Source organism: Gymnoscopelus braueri (genome assembly GCF_963280865.1).
Source record: "Gymnoscopelus braueri genome assembly, chromosome: 4".
Taxonomy (NCBI): domain Eukaryota; kingdom Metazoa; phylum Chordata; class Actinopteri; order Myctophiformes; family Myctophidae; genus Gymnoscopelus; species Gymnoscopelus braueri.
In genome coordinates this window covers 17,645,764-17,661,375 of record NC_137605.1, presented here as the reverse complement: position 1 = coordinate 17,661,375, position 15,612 = coordinate 17,645,764, and the positions used below count along the sequence as shown (strand labels likewise).

Here is a 15,612-nt window from a genome sequence, read left to right as displayed (position 1 = left end):
TAAATTGCTTGATTCAGTATTTAGATATTTGATATTCATTTTATTAGACACGTACAAACCCATTGTAACTTCAAACTCCATTTTAACCATGTTAGATACATCGGAAACACCCGTCCTTGGTTCTGGTGACTGATATTGTCCTTCTAATACGTAAGGAGACTGTGTTTTTTCAATTACTTTTATTATTTATTTAAAAAAGAAAAAAGTAATTGAAAAAACACGGCCCACTCGCGTATTAACTGATTCACTGCCAATCACATAGATCTACGCGAACCTATTTAAAGCTGCCACGTGCGAATCGCGTAGATATACGTGAGCAAAAAAAAAAAAAAAAAAAAATCCAATTTGACCCAAAGACCAAGGAGATATGATTTTTCGAAGATCTAGACTCCTATCCACTTCCTTGTTAACTTAAAACTTAAAAATTATGTATCTCGGCTCCTGAGTACTTTTTTTTTTTCAATGAAAAACTCTGGCACTGGCTAAAAAAATATGAAAATACCTCTGGCAGTTAATGGGTTAAGAGGGCAGGATGAGTCACCAGAACTAAGGATGGGTGTTTTTGATGAATCTAACATGTTAAAAATGGAGTTTGAAGTTATAATGGGTTTGTATAGGAAGGGGGCGTGTCTATTAATGAATATCAAATATCTAAATACTGAATCAAGCAACTTAAAAACTGCCTGGGGGCACACAAAAGGCCTGAGTTAGACGTTAAAATAATTTTTTGAAAGTGAAATATCCCTTTAAGTCATTCCTGCAGTCGGGGGTCTAAAAACCCGGACGGCAGCTGTGGCTCATATAAACGTATAGAAATGTCTTACCAGTGGTTCGCCAGTCTTCTTCTGGATGCCAATCATCCTCACAGCGTCAGCGGGCATGAGCGAGCCGGTCAACGAGGGGACATTGTTCTGCGCGGTGTTGGGCATCTCGTAGCACTTCAACGCCACTTTGTCATGAGCCTCTATCAACGACTGAGGAGACGAGAGGAGAGAGAGACAGAAAGAGAAATAATTCTCAAATGTACAGTTCCAAAACAAATCTAAAACATCCCTCTCGGTAATGCGTGACAGTCACAGTGGCTCAGGCGGTGACCATCAAAGCCACTGACAGGGAGCTGCCACGCAACAACCATTCAACAAACTACTACGGTACAGTAAAGACATAAATCACTTCTGCAGGTCGTCGTCAGAGCGCATTCCTTAGGCTCACAACTATTTTAAGAGGTTTTAAAAAAAAAAAAAAAAACACATCACAAGGTGTGACACAAGAGATGTGTCACACGGAGAAAGGAAAACAAAAAAACAAAACAAAACAAATCTTGTGTTCATACCCCAGCAGCCAGCCCAGGACTTGGAATGAGCATGGGTTTGTGACATCACTGACACTGTACATTAGGCATTTACAGATACACTGGCTGACAGCCCCGGAGTCCCCCCCCCCCAACCCCCGCCCCCCCATAAACCCTTAAAAAAAGGTTGTCTTCCCATTGGTCAGTGGCAACAACAATCCCTCCCCCTCAGCCTCTAGTTAGCCTCAGAGTGAAGGCGCTGAAAGCAGAGCAGCCTAACAGGCCCTTCAAGAGATATTAGGGGGGGATGGCTGCAGTGAAGAGACATCTCATTCCCACAGGTTTATAGAGTTGAATCATTCATCCTACAAGTATACTCGGCCCTAAATAAACTTCACTGTCTACGTGTGTACACACATGGGTCAACAAGAGGAACCGATACACCCATACATAGGACGCCATGCATCAACAATCCTTTACTATTGCAGGAATGTCAGGAATGCCCCCCCTCAGTTTGTCTTTATGCCCTTAACCCGTTCAGACCGGGAACGCATCTGTGCCATTTTAAGATTTCTTTGCCTATTCAAAAATAGCAGATCTACAAGTTCATAGCGCGGCACCGAGTGCCGCACTATGAGCTTGTAGATCTGCTAGTTTTGAAAAAACTTGAAAATTTGAGCAAATCTTTAAATATGTATATTTTTCGAAGCAAACATTTGTAACACAAATCTTTGTTTCTGGGGAATTCTACAAATGTCTTCTAAATCAGTTTTTTGGAAAAAAAATTATGTTGCTATAACCAGTGGTTCTCAAACTTTTTCATGTCAAGGACCCCCAAAATTAAATGAATTTTGGCCGCGGACCCCCATCTCAAAAATATTTTGTTCCAGGGACCCCCAAGAAGTTGTAACAACTATTTTTAATAGCCAAAGAAATCTTAAAATGACGCAGATGCGTTCTCGGTCTGAAAGGGTTAAAAACAAATAGATATGCCCTGAGGCTACAGAGGCCTTGATGCCCCGCCTAGGCACCTACACTGCCCCAGCTGATTGGACCATGTTCTCCTCTTGAGAAAAGGCCAATGCAAAACTAAACATTTTAGCGACAGGTGCGTAGGACAAAAGGAAACTCCAAATGCACAAAAAGGGACTGATCCCTTACACGGTCTTGAACTCACTGGCAAAAAAAGTATTCAATGACGACGTTTCTGTCCTCAGAACTTCATCAGGACAAACATACAGAGCACAGTGACCACCAAACATTTAACTGTATAATCAGAACATTATACAGCGAGTAGGTCCGGTTTTAATGCAGAATAGTAATGTAAACAATGCAATGTAATGTGCACATCAAATTCCATGGCAATCCGGCCATTACTTTTGGAGATATGTTGGTCATAGACAAACAAAGATTACATTACATAACCTCCTTGGCGGCGGTGGTAACTACTGTATGTAGGAACCCCGTCTAGACATAGGAAGAGGAGGAGGGGGTTATGAGAATATAATATGTGACAAGGCCCCCACAAAAAAAAAAGTTACTGCTCTACCTGGAAATGAGGTTCCCGAAGGATTTTGGTAAGCTCAGCGGCACCAGTGTCCTTCTCTGCCAGGCTGTTGAGGGATTCCAGGATGTCACTTATGAGCTGAACATTGTTGTCGCCCACTGCTTTCAGCGGCACATCCTCCAGGCGCTCGTGGGCCTGCTCGCACACACAACCAAAAACAAACACACACGCGCTAATTTAAGTTCAGAATGCAGTGTCACGCGCACACACACACACACACACACACACACACACACACACACACACACACACACACACACACACACACACACACACACACACACACACACACACACACACACACACACACACACACACACACACACACACACACACACACACACACACACACACACACACACACACACACACACACAAATAAGATTCTGCCTCTAAACTAAAGGACCCTGGTTTAAGTCCCCTTTCTGTCCAGCAATGTCTTGAAGTGTCTTTGACTCCTAACAAGCTCAACAGGGAGGCATTCTGTGACTGACCCAGGGCTCATGTTGGCCAGGTGGTGGTCATCAAGTTAACACAGAATTTCTGTTGGGGGGACAGGGTGAAATAACAGTAGAATAATATATGACAGTTCCTGCTGGTCACTGTTAGAATCAAAATAACCCACGGTGAGATTGAACTCTTAACACATTGACTGCCAATCGCGTAGATCTACGCGAACCTATTTAAAGCCGCCAAGTGCCAATCGCGTAGACCTACGCGAAGTGTTTTTTTTTTTTTTTTTTAAGTTCACGTTGCACTTTTTTTCACTTCCGGTACGACACATTTCATTGTAGCACCACCGGAAACGGAATTATCCGGGTTCCGTTTTTTCGGATCGTATCCTTCCTGTCTAAAACGAAACCTAAAAGTCGATTATCCCGGTTGTTGTTTTTGTCATCGCTGATCGCTGTTTAGCATTCACCGCTGTAGCTTCAAGATGGCGGATCGCAAAGCGAAGCGGTCTTCACTGTTCGTCTCACACAGATCCCCTGTGTGTTTAGAACCAAATGAACGTGCACTTTTAACGGATTTAGCGAGGTCTGTGGCAACATGAAAAAAACTTTTAAAAAAACAATAAAACGCTGGCACTGGTGAGTACATTATGATATTAAACTCTGGCATGGAATGTGTTAAGCACAGAGAATAGAATATCCATGAGGAACTAGGTGAATGTCCTCCGGTCAACAGAAGAGTACATCTCTGGCTCAGCCAGTTATCATGCAGGTGTTTGCGTTTTCAGCTAGCAAAACTGTTTGCGTAGGTTTACTGTTAGGGTAATGATGGGGAGAGCCGACAGCTTTAAATTGCAAATACGTGTTCTAAGGACATCAAGATGCTCTTAGAACATTGTTCAATAACTAAAACTCCAATGAGCTATCATGCACACCGCATAACCCCAATGTCATCATGACATAACTCAGCTGACAATCCATGTCCAGCCAACACCACCTTCTCTATTCTGTCACCTTCTGTATCCTCCTAAACATGAGAAAAGCTATTAAACACCATTTTAAAAAGGGTTAGTCTTCATGAGAGAGAGGAAGTGGGACAACGACAGTGGGGAAAGTGAGACACGTGACATGATGTACTAAATCAGTTGCCCAAGCTCAAACTTTTGCTCTTCCTCTTAAGCAACTTCAACTTTGCCACATCACAGGTTTACAGGTGTGTGACAACTAATGGCATTAGCCAGTCAAAAGAGTTTGATGGCTTATTAACCCATTAAGACCGGGAATGCATCTGTGTAATTTTAAGATGCCTTTGGCTATTCAAAAATAGCAGACATACAAGCTCAAAGCGCGGCACCGAGTGCCGCACAATGAGCTTGTAGATCTGCTATTTTTTTAAATCGTGAAAATGAGTGCAAATCTTTGAATATATATTTCTTTTTTTTTACTCGAATCTTTGCTTCTGGGGGATTCTACAAATGTCTTCTAAATCCTAACAGTTTTTTGAAAAAAACTATGTAGCTATAATATCAGTGGTTCTGAAACTTTTTTCATGTCAAGGACCCCCGAAATTATATGTATTTGGCCGCGGACCCCCATCTCAAAACATTCTGTTCCAGGGACCCCCAGGAACAGAACTCAAAGATTTGAGTTAAAAATGTGTATATATATATATATATATATATATATATATATATAAAGATTTGCACACATTTTCACGATTTCCCCCCAAAAATAGCAGATCTACAAGCTCATGGCCATGCCGCGCTATGAGCTTGTATATCTGTTATTTTTGAATAGCCAAAGAAATCTAAAAATGACACAGAAATGCGTTCCCGGTCTTAATGGGTTAATGACATTAAGTCTAGCAGTCCAGCTGAGATGGAGAAAGACGGGCACTTTATAACGGCCCACTTTGGACAAGTAAGAATAAGCTTGGGCCAGTAAAGCTCATTCAGTTCTGAGAGAGAAAGAGAGAGAGAGATGGAAAGAGTGAGAGAGACAGGAGGCGGTATGTGTCCTACCTTAGCGAGAGAGCGGACAATGCGACTCTCCATTATTCCTCTGAGGAAGATGAGGTCGATGTCCTTCGCTCCCGAGGGCAAGTCTTTAAGGTTGTCCAGCACCTGCTGCATGGCTGGAGGTCAAACAACACATCCATTAGACTACGCTGAAAAAAAACCTGCTGACTCCCCCCCACTGTGGCCATATGTTCCTGTCAAAGAGTCCTGTCAAAGAGCAACACACTGAACCCATATACCTGCTCACTCGAAGCAAGCCACTCTGCCTAAAAACGTGCTCTCAACCTGCTAAACACATAAACCCTAGTGTCCCTATTCAGGGGCAAACATTCGTAAGAAATAGCAGATCTAGGGCCTGGTATAGAGGTCTGGGGGACTGGGGTCAACTTGTATAGGTTTTAAGTGGTTAAAACATGACCACACACTTTGGGTAATTCAAAATGTTGACAGAAACAATTAACTTGACCTTAAAAATAAGAGCATGGGGGCGAAAAAAAACAACAACTGGACAGGCCATCAATGGAGCGATTCATGAAGAATGGCATTCATTTCCATAACAGTGCCAACACGCAGTCACAATGAATCGTCCCACTCACAGATCACCACCACAAAGACACTGAGGACAAGTAACCACAAACTGAAGACACACTAAATGTCTTATAATGCATGGTTAGCATTAAGTGATGCTGTTATGGAATTATCAGTAAATAATTAAGTATTCGTGGTAAAGACTAGCAACATACGCTTATTTAATAAATCTCATCATTCTTAACTCTTTCACTTAAAGGAGTAGTTCACCCAAACAATTAGTTATTCTCTATGTTTTTGATGTATTTGATGACCAAATTATTGGCTTAGGAATGCAACAAAAACGAAAAAGAAATTTTTTTTGGGGGTGAACTACTCCTTTAATAAGGTGTGTAATTGATAGAAAAGGAATAATGTTTTTGGGTGAACTACTCCTTTAACCACTTAAACTCTCTATAGACTAATCCACAGACGCGCTGCCTGTAGGCAATCATAACTGCGGTGTCACGTTGCAGCCGCTTGACACCGCAGTCATGATTGCCTACAGGCAGCGCGTCTGTGGATTTGTCTATATATACTGTATATCGTTGCTGTCGGGCAGAAACCAACTCATTTTGACCCTTTTGCATTTTTTTCAATAAATCTGTGCTATTGAACACCCTTTACGTCTGTGTGTTGGTAAAAATATATATTGAACCAATGAAAAGTATTAAAAAGCGCTTCTGACAAAAGCAGCTAACTCCATTTGATCCTCAAACTTTCTGCTAAACCAGCTACAGTAGCTCCACTAAAGGAGGGTGGAGTTAGCTGGTTTTGCTGACTCCAGGCTCCACCCCCTTTTGACCTCCAACCTCATTGTGAGCCTGAAGGTCCATTCAGCTGTTCTTATCAATGATGAACAAAACCTCCTAACTCCACTTTATTTATTTTTTTCATTTCCTGAAAAACGAACACTTTGGAGTCAAGATATATACTTGACTGGGGTCTCCCAGGGCTCTATAGCTGCTCCATCCCTCTACAACAAATCTCTTCACTGAGAATAGCCAATCTACCAAGCTATTTTCGCAAAATGTTTGCCCCAGAATAGGGACGCTAGGGTGCAAATGGTCAACCAGGAATACGTATATACATATATTTTAAATTAAATTATAACATAATCCTAAACATATTATTCAGATTACGGAACTGAATATTCTAATAAATGTAAGCAAGTGCCTTCCATTCACACATACATAAATGCATGAAAGGTGGACAAAGTCATCATATGAAGGGTTATTGCAGAGACTTACCTGAGTCGGATCTAGCGTTTGCCACAGTCATGTTTCTGTAACTCCCAACAGGACAGGGAACCTCTCAAACATGCACCGTCTGCTCACTGATGGACAACAGAGCACCTGGAGAGGGCTGAAGGAAAAAGACAGAAAAATAAATAAAGATCACTTTTAAAGAGATATTTCACTTTCAAACACATTTGGGGTGTACTCAAGCTTTTGTGAGCACACCGGACAGTTTTTAAGTTGCTTTATTCTTCAGTATTTAGATATTTGATATACATTTCATCAGACACGCCTCCTTCCTATACAAACCCATTGTAACTTCAAACTCCATTTTAACCATGATAGATTCATCAAAAACACCCATTATTGGTTCTGGTGACTCATAGTGGCCTTTTAATACATGAGGGGGCAATGTTTTTTGATTACTTTTTTCATTTATTGGATTGCTTTATTGTATTTTATTCTTTTCATTCCCCCAAAAAATAAAAATAAAAAGGTAATCGAAAAGACACAGCCCCCTCACGCAATATCAGTCACCGGAACCAAGGGTGGGGGTTTTCGATGAATCTATCAGTCAATATATAACATTTCTACTGAGTTTCTGCCATTTTTACACTTTCAGAGGCAAGTTACACGAGATTCTGCTGTGTGGTATAAAATAACCAGGCACATTCTGTCTACAACATTTGGGAGGATGGCGTTTTTAGTTTTTATGCTCCTTGGTCCTGGAGTCAGCTCTAGAATGACATTAAACTGGAGCACTTAATCCCTTTGGATTGTTTTTAAAGTTTACTTCGGACATTAAAAAACAGAGGTCCACAGCTGTTTTACTTATGTATTCATTCATGTATTTTGGCTTTGTGTTTTTATTGTATTTTATGTTGTAATCCCCGTTTGATTGCGTTCTTGGCCAGGCCTTGCAAAAGAAATTCCAATCTCAATGGGACTTAACCTGGCTAAAAATAATAAAGAATGAAAATATAGTGCTTTAAATGGCCTGTTTTGAAGAACTCAGTCTGTGATGGACCCCTTGTTTGTGTTTATATGCAACCTTTGGTCAACCTCACTCAGAGACTTTGGCTATCACGGTGGAATTCTGTGGTAAGCGCCTTGCTCAGGTTTGTTGTGTTTTTATGAAGAAGAGCGCATTGTTGGCTAAAACAATTATCTAGTGGCGCTTACCACAGGATTCCACCACAGCGTCCATCTCTGATTGAGGTTGACTGGACATTGCCTGTAAACACAAATGAGCGTGTGTACTGCTGACGCCCCAAAGGAGTGCAGTGCCGAGTGTGAAGTCAGTTGTGTGGCACCGGCATGTGCCACAATTACATGCAAAGAAAAATTATGGGTGAATGATGCCACGCGATTGACGTGTGCCACGTGCAAATGACACAAATGGCGGACGTCACCCACCAATGATAGTACTCATTTACAACGGGTACTCCATTACACAATATAACTAACAGCTGCGGTGGTTGGAGATGACCCTCTGCTCTTCTTATTGAGACATTTACAGTAGATCCTATGGTGAGGTAGGACCACCACTGGTAGACAAGAGATATTGCATGAAACTCTTATCTCAGCAGTAAAAATGTTGGCACTCACTTGGTGACCCAGGTTTGAGTCCCAGGTAGGTCTTTAAGCCTGATTTACATGTCTTATGGCAGCAGAAAAAAAGCTCACAACATGCAACATTGCCACTGTGTTGCCAGCTTGTAGATTCAACAACAACGAAAAAAGACAATGTTTGAGAATTTTTGCATATGCCCAAGGTACACCGGGATGAAAGTGGTTTCATTTTATTTAAACAGTTAAAATCGATGCGACCGCCATTCACTTCCTACGTCACCCATTCCCACATTTTGACAATCTGAGCCCCTTTTGACTTCCATTATTACGAAAATAAAAAGTTATAATTTTTCAAATTATGTAACATACATTATATAAGTATGTGAACAAAATGTATAGAGTTCTACATTAGCCTAGTGGGAGGGTGCGCAAGAAATTCGGCACTGAACAATCCAGCGTTTTGTGCAATTAGTTCCAGGCAGGCAGACAGACAGCCATCTAAGGCCCTCTTGGCCTTAGATGGCTAGCCTTTTTCAGAGCCACGGCGTAAAAACGTAACGGTATGATATTTTTCCTGTAGGCGTTGTTCCTTGTACGTCCAGCAATGGGCTTAGGAATAGAGAGTATGACAAAGAGGCCTATTGATCTACACAGGATGGGCTTTTCCCTAACCCTGGTTAAAGGTTGCTGCAGCTCCACACCGACAGCCTGTACAAACACACTCTCCAAACAACAAATCTGCCCAGACGAGTCCTTGGTCTGTGGATGGACAAACAGAAGAATGGAGGTGGGCTTTTTCATGGATCGCATACAGCAAAATCCAGAGTTAACCACTTAAACCCAATATGATTTGTTGACCGGAGTCTCCCAGGGGTCTATACTAGGCCCCCTTCTTTTCCCCTTTTACAGGAAATCACTTTGCCTACTGAATAGACAAATAGCCTACTGAATAGCCTACTACAGTATAAGCTCACAACCCGTCCCACCGGGATGCTTTGTGGGCTTGTAGATCGGCCATTTTCGGTGAATGTTCGGCCCCAGAATAGGAACGCAAAGGTTCATGTTGTCAATACACTATACAACAAGTGTTAACACACTCATAAGTGTTATTTAACCCATTAAAACCGGGAAAGCGTCCGTGTTATTTTAGATTTTAGCGTTGGATATTCAAAAACTAGCAGACTGCTATTTTTGAAAAATCTTGAAAGCGTTTGAAAAATGTTGAATAATTTTGAATTACGAAAGAGTTTGAGAACTACTTATTTAAAAGGCACTTGTAGAATGGGCCTCAGGTCTTAATGGGTTAATATTATAAAACAGCGTTGTCAATATATTATCAACTAAGACACTAAAGTGAGAGAGCAGCAGAAACAGCAGCCATTTATTTACTCTGACACTAAACTTACCTCCGAGTTCGGCTCCAATCCAGTGCAGCAGCAGCACCCCACACGGAGCACCCCGGGTCTCTATACAGCACTCATCTGGTATCCCTGGGTAATCAAAACAGAGCTGTGTAAAGTCTTTGCTTTATGAAATGCATGCAGGGAAAAAAAAGTGTGACTCATCTAAAATTGAGTCTGGGGAGAAAAAAATAGGAAACCAACTTCCTGTCTGTGCAACGTTGTGTAATAATAACAGCTCACTAATACTTTGACTGCCCGGATCGCTCAGACTACACACGTTCATTCAGTAGTATTATCATACAGCCCCCCTTCTCATTGGCCAGAGCGATCACGGGATCTGTGTGGGTTTTAAGACCGATTATCACCACCAGTGAGGCAGATAAATATAAGCCTACATTAGTTGGCACTGTGTCAACTCAAAAAGGCCAAAAGTGCAAGTGGGAATCCGAGGCTGCAAAGTGGATACTGTGTGTCCAGATGAATCCATGTCAATGAATTACCGTAACCACATGAACCCTAAGTGTCCCTATTCTGGGCATTTCATGATAGGAGAACATTCTGTGAAAACAGGCGAACATTCCGTGAAAATAGCAGCTCTACAAGCTCACAACACGTTCTGAGCTTGTAGATTTGTATTTTTTCGGCAAAGACATTAAGAGTACAGAGAAAGTAGACCCCTGGGGGACCCCAGTGAATGAGGTACAAAGAGTTTAAGAAGCTACTGTACTATGAAACTCCAACCAAATTCTCTGTGCTGTGCTTGTAGCTCTTCAATAGCTCCTTTTAGTGGAACCCTACACAGTGAAAGTGTTAATCTAACTCTGAATGACCTGATTGATTTTACAGTGAAAAGTTAATTGAATGTTTTACCCGATACATGATCAATACCTCATAAAACAGTGATCTCATCTGTGATCATTTCAAGCCGTCAGTGTATACACAGGCTACATTAGGTCATCAATAGACTAGAGGTGTGCATTGGCACTGCCCTCATGATTCAATTCGATTACGATTCACCAGGTAACGATTCGATTCGATTACAATTAACCTTGTAATAATTCGATTCGATTCGACGATGCATCGCGATGCATCACACTTTTCTATATTACTGTACAACATGGAAACTTTTTCATCAGTCAATACAAGCAGTCAGATATACTGAACGACATATAATTCTGCCTGCTTCTCTGTGCAATTAGCAACATGATTAAAAAACCAAAAAATATATATATATATTTAAAACATTCAATAAAAAAAACATATTTTCTTTTTCAAAATCGATTATTCGATTATTGACATTTGTGAATCGATTCATAATTGTCCATGTCCGCATTGCGATTAATCGATTATTCGATTATTTTTGACACCACTACAATAGACAATGTGCTGCTGGAAAATCAAGGTTAGGAGGTAGGCTAGCCGTCTATACGCCTGTGTTTGTCCGAAGCTACACTCACAAACCACAGGAACAAGCTTTTTTTCATGTTTTATTAAAAAAGTATATTTTTTATTTTCATCTTATATTTTTTTGTAGATTAGTCTCAATTTGGCTTCTCTCTGCCCTGCTGCAAGTGCATCAAGAGTAAGCCAAGGTTTTAGATCTTTTTTTGGGGGGGGGGGGGGGGGGGAGAGACAAAACATTGAAGAAAACTAATCAGAACAGTGTGTTCTGATTACTCTTAATGACAATATACAATATGATTCTAATACAGTAAAAGGTGACTGTGACATTAACACAGTCAGCATGTAATGAAATAAAAATACCCAACTTGGCAACTCTCTGTGGCAAGACAAACGTCTGACTCAACTCGAAGCCGACCTGGGAATGAAAGGTTGCTGGTTTGATTGCCGACAGTGCCGACACCAATAGTGTATTTCAACTGCCAACTGGTGAGTGTGAGTGAAGCCTGGCTGACAGGCTGGAGCTACGGTACATGTGAGGTGCCCACCAACTCTACTCAAGTGCCTATGAGCAAAGTACAGAACCCCAAAAAAGTTTCATGGACGTTACACTGCATTTGACCTTCGCTCTACCACTGACCTCTCTGATGAAGTGCACAGAGGACTCTCTCTGAGTGTGTGTGTGTGTGTGTGTGTGTGTGTGTGTGTGTGTGTGTGTGTGTGTGTGTGTGTAGGAGGGATATGGAAAGTAACATTTCAAATACCATGTGTTAATTACCACAAATAGTCTATGTGTTTTGTTTTGTGTATTTTTTTAAGCATTTACGAATAGTTCAAAATGTTCAAATGTGCTGACATGCCCAAAATAGGGAAGTCAGGGTTAAAGGTTAATTCATAGTAAAGTGATCTTGAAATTCCACTCTGTCAAATTGAGCAGCATCATATGAGAATAACTAGCCTAAATCACAGCAGTAAAAGCTTAGGCTATCCAACATCCAACATGAGATCAAGTCATGGAAACAAACCAAACATGGCAGCAGTGCCCTTGCAAATAAGGGCCTGCCAACTACGTTGCCAGGTTTTCAAGAGAAATAAGCAACCAGGTCTAGGAAAACAAGCCCAAACCAATCTACAAGCTCACAACGCGTCGATCTGCTATTTTCAAAAAAATCTAGATGAAAAAAAGTGTAAAATGTGAAATGATTTTTAAACATTTTAACAACACACTCTGGTATGGGGGTCGCTGCTGGCACAAAATATTTTCAGATGGGAGTCTGCGGACAAAACACATTAATTTGGGGGTCCTTGACATGAAAATGATAAAACAAGCCTAAATAAGCAACTACATTTAAGAAACAAGCCCAAAAAAACGCAACCACCGATATTTTCAAGCAACATATAGGGGGGGAAGACCTAAGTCGCTTATAAATAAGCAGACATGGCAACCCAGCCTGCCGCCTGCCAGTACATCAATGCAATTACACAATCAGAAACAACAGATTCCTCCTACTGCCTGTAGTAAATAAATAACCACTGTGAGCCTCACAGCTTGGCCAGCAGAGCCAAGCCTGCATCCAACAACACAACGTGCTACTAAACTGTGTAGTGCACTTTAGAGACACGTGGATCCACTTTCACTTTGTGACAAGTGTTGCCATGTTTGCTTATTATAAGAGACTTTGGGCTTGTTTTTCTGTTAAGTTGCTTGTAAATATTGCTCTTTTCTAAAGTGTAGTAGCTCCATACAGAACCTCTCACTCCACTATACAGCTCCGAGATTAGGTTCTATGTCGTTCTCATCCAGAATCGGTGGAACGTCCGCCAAGGCTCCGCTGTTTACCCTTTTATATACCCGGAGCGAAACTACCCGTTTAAATCGCTTATTTAGTCAGCCTGTGGCCATGTTTCCCATTCAACCCGGAAAACCCCCCTACGTCCGCTGCCAGTACTGCTCCCGGTTTGGCTACAATGGGAAACATGGCCACAGGCTGACTAAATAAGCTATTTAAACGGGTAGTTTCGCTCCGGACCTAAAATATTATGCTCCAAACCAAACCTTAAAGGTTTAATGACATTCACTTTTACACCACATTCAAAGTCTTTGTCCTGGTCCTTCAAAAGTGTACAAAAAGTTTTAAGTGAAAATTCCATTCCAGTGATCCATGGCAGGTGTTTTTCTCTCACATTTCTAAAGCCTTTTCGACTGCAATGAAAAAATAAATCTTTGCCTGCGGGTGTCGCTGGTGAGGGATTTTGCCTGTCAATCATCGCCTCTGCTCCGCCCCCCCCAAAGGAAAGGATAGGGGAGGGGAGGGGCGAGGAGGAGAGTGGGCGGGATTAATCGACTGTGACCTCACTGTCGAAGGACCAAGCTCAGATTACTTTTCAGCCTAATTATTCAGAAAACCCCAGACCACAGAAAATCCACTGAATGTTCTAAGTTCAGGTTTTTTGGGTGTAATTGAGGTCATAAAACCCCAAATAAAACATTGAATATAAAAAAAGTGAAAATGAATGTCATGATACCTTTAAACATCCGTGTGGTTTGGAATCTACCATTAGTTTTGGGATACGATGTATACAAAAGGGTAAACAGCGGAGCCTTGGCGGACGTTCCACCGATTATGGATGAGAACGACATAGAACCTCATCTCGGAGCTGTATAGCGGAGTGAGAGGTTCTTTATGGAGCTAAAGTGTAGTTGCTTGTTTGGCCTCGTTTCCTGAATGTTATTTAAACCAGTGGTTCTCAAACATATTCATGTCAAGGACCCCAAAATTACTATGTATTTGTCTGCGGACTTGAAGTATTTTGTAAAAGATTTCAATTTTTGATTTTAATTTCCCCAATATTCTTTTGAAAATAGCCAATGTCTATAGGTTTGAAGTGCTCGCTTATTTTGGGCTTGTTTTCATAGGCCTGGTTGCTTGTTTCTCTCGCACAATCTGGCAACACTGTTTGTGACCCACTTGTTAACATGAGAATCTGTATGATAATATTCTACTGGCTGATTTTAGCTAGCCAATTAGCTTTTTAATTGTATCATTAAGTAGGAGGTGAGCTGACTCGGACACACCATGATAAACAGCTCGGCCAGTCCCGTGTAAATAAATGCATCCTAATCATTAAAATGTATGTTGTCGCTAGCTTGCCTAGTGATCAGTGTTGCCAGGTTCTGCGAGAGAAACAAGCAACCGGGTCTAGGAAAACAAGCCCAAAAGAAGCAACTAGGCTTAACTCTTGCAATAAAATGTAATATTTTTACGAAACATTCTACCACAAATGCTCCCTTGCGCATTTTCATGAAAATATTTGAGAATCACTGGCTTGGAAGCAAGCCAACTACACTTTGGAAACAAGCCTAAAAAAAAACGCAACCACCAATATTTACAAGGAACCTCACAGAAGAATAAGCCCAAAGTCGCTTATAATAAGCGGACATGGCAACACTTTTGGCGATCCAACTATGCTAACCCATGCTCTTTCGTTATTGCTAGCTTTATTTTAGCGCGAATGCTAGCGTTGTCGTGCTAACCACCCTTTAATAGCGTTAATAGTGTAATAATACAATATAACGGTACGATATATAACCAGTAATACTGTAATACCATCAATGCCATTATAGCCGCAGCTTCATGTGCGAGATGGATGGCTAACATTAGCAGGAGGAGCAGGATGAATGCCAGGCGTATTATTATTATTAATAATAATTATACATTAACTTAATATTACATTCAGCTGGTGAAAACATACATTTGATATAAAGCTCACTTTACCGTCCACAGTTTCCCCTATGAATGTGACCCTCCATACATTTCACAGAAGTCCACAAGGCGTGGGTCATTCCATGTCTCCACTAGAATAAAGATACTACTAGTACCAACTAAGGATAGGTTGGTGCGACGCCCACGGCTGCCTACTGGTGATTACCCAGGGAAATAAAGTACCTTATGCATGTCGTCTCTGTCTGTCACATCTGAGATGTCATGCTTCTAGGATGATTTATTGTCACAACTACACACACACAGTGGTGGAAAGTAACTAAGTACATTTACTTAAGTACAATTTTGAGGTATTTGTACTTTACTTGAGAATTTCCAATA

The 15,612-nt window shown here is 41.2% G+C and overlaps 1 protein-coding gene across 2 annotated transcripts in view; it reads right to left on the bottom strand.

Moving 5' to 3' along the window:
- Positions 1-15,376, bottom strand: part of pals2a (protein associated with LIN7 2, MAGUK p55 family member a) — a 29,276-nt gene extending 13,900 nt beyond the window's left edge. The window contains exons 1-6 of one of the 2 annotated variants that reach the window (XM_080425665.1): positions 15,286-15,376; positions 10,112-10,195; positions 7,146-7,260; positions 5,332-5,444; positions 2,841-2,993; positions 825-974 (exon numbers count right to left, since the gene is read on the bottom strand). In XM_080425665.1, coding sequence (XP_080281791.1) covers positions 825-974; positions 2,841-2,993; positions 5,332-5,444; positions 7,146-7,176 — 447 coding nt within the window. In that variant the 5' untranslated portion in view covers positions 7,177-7,260; positions 10,112-10,195; positions 15,286-15,376. Of the gene's footprint in view, positions 1-824; positions 975-2,840; positions 2,994-5,331; positions 5,445-7,145; positions 7,261-10,111; positions 10,196-15,280 lie in introns of both variants that reach the window. The other variant, XM_080425666.1, reaches the window with a different exon arrangement.
- Between the last annotated feature and the right edge of the window lie 236 nt (positions 15,377-15,612).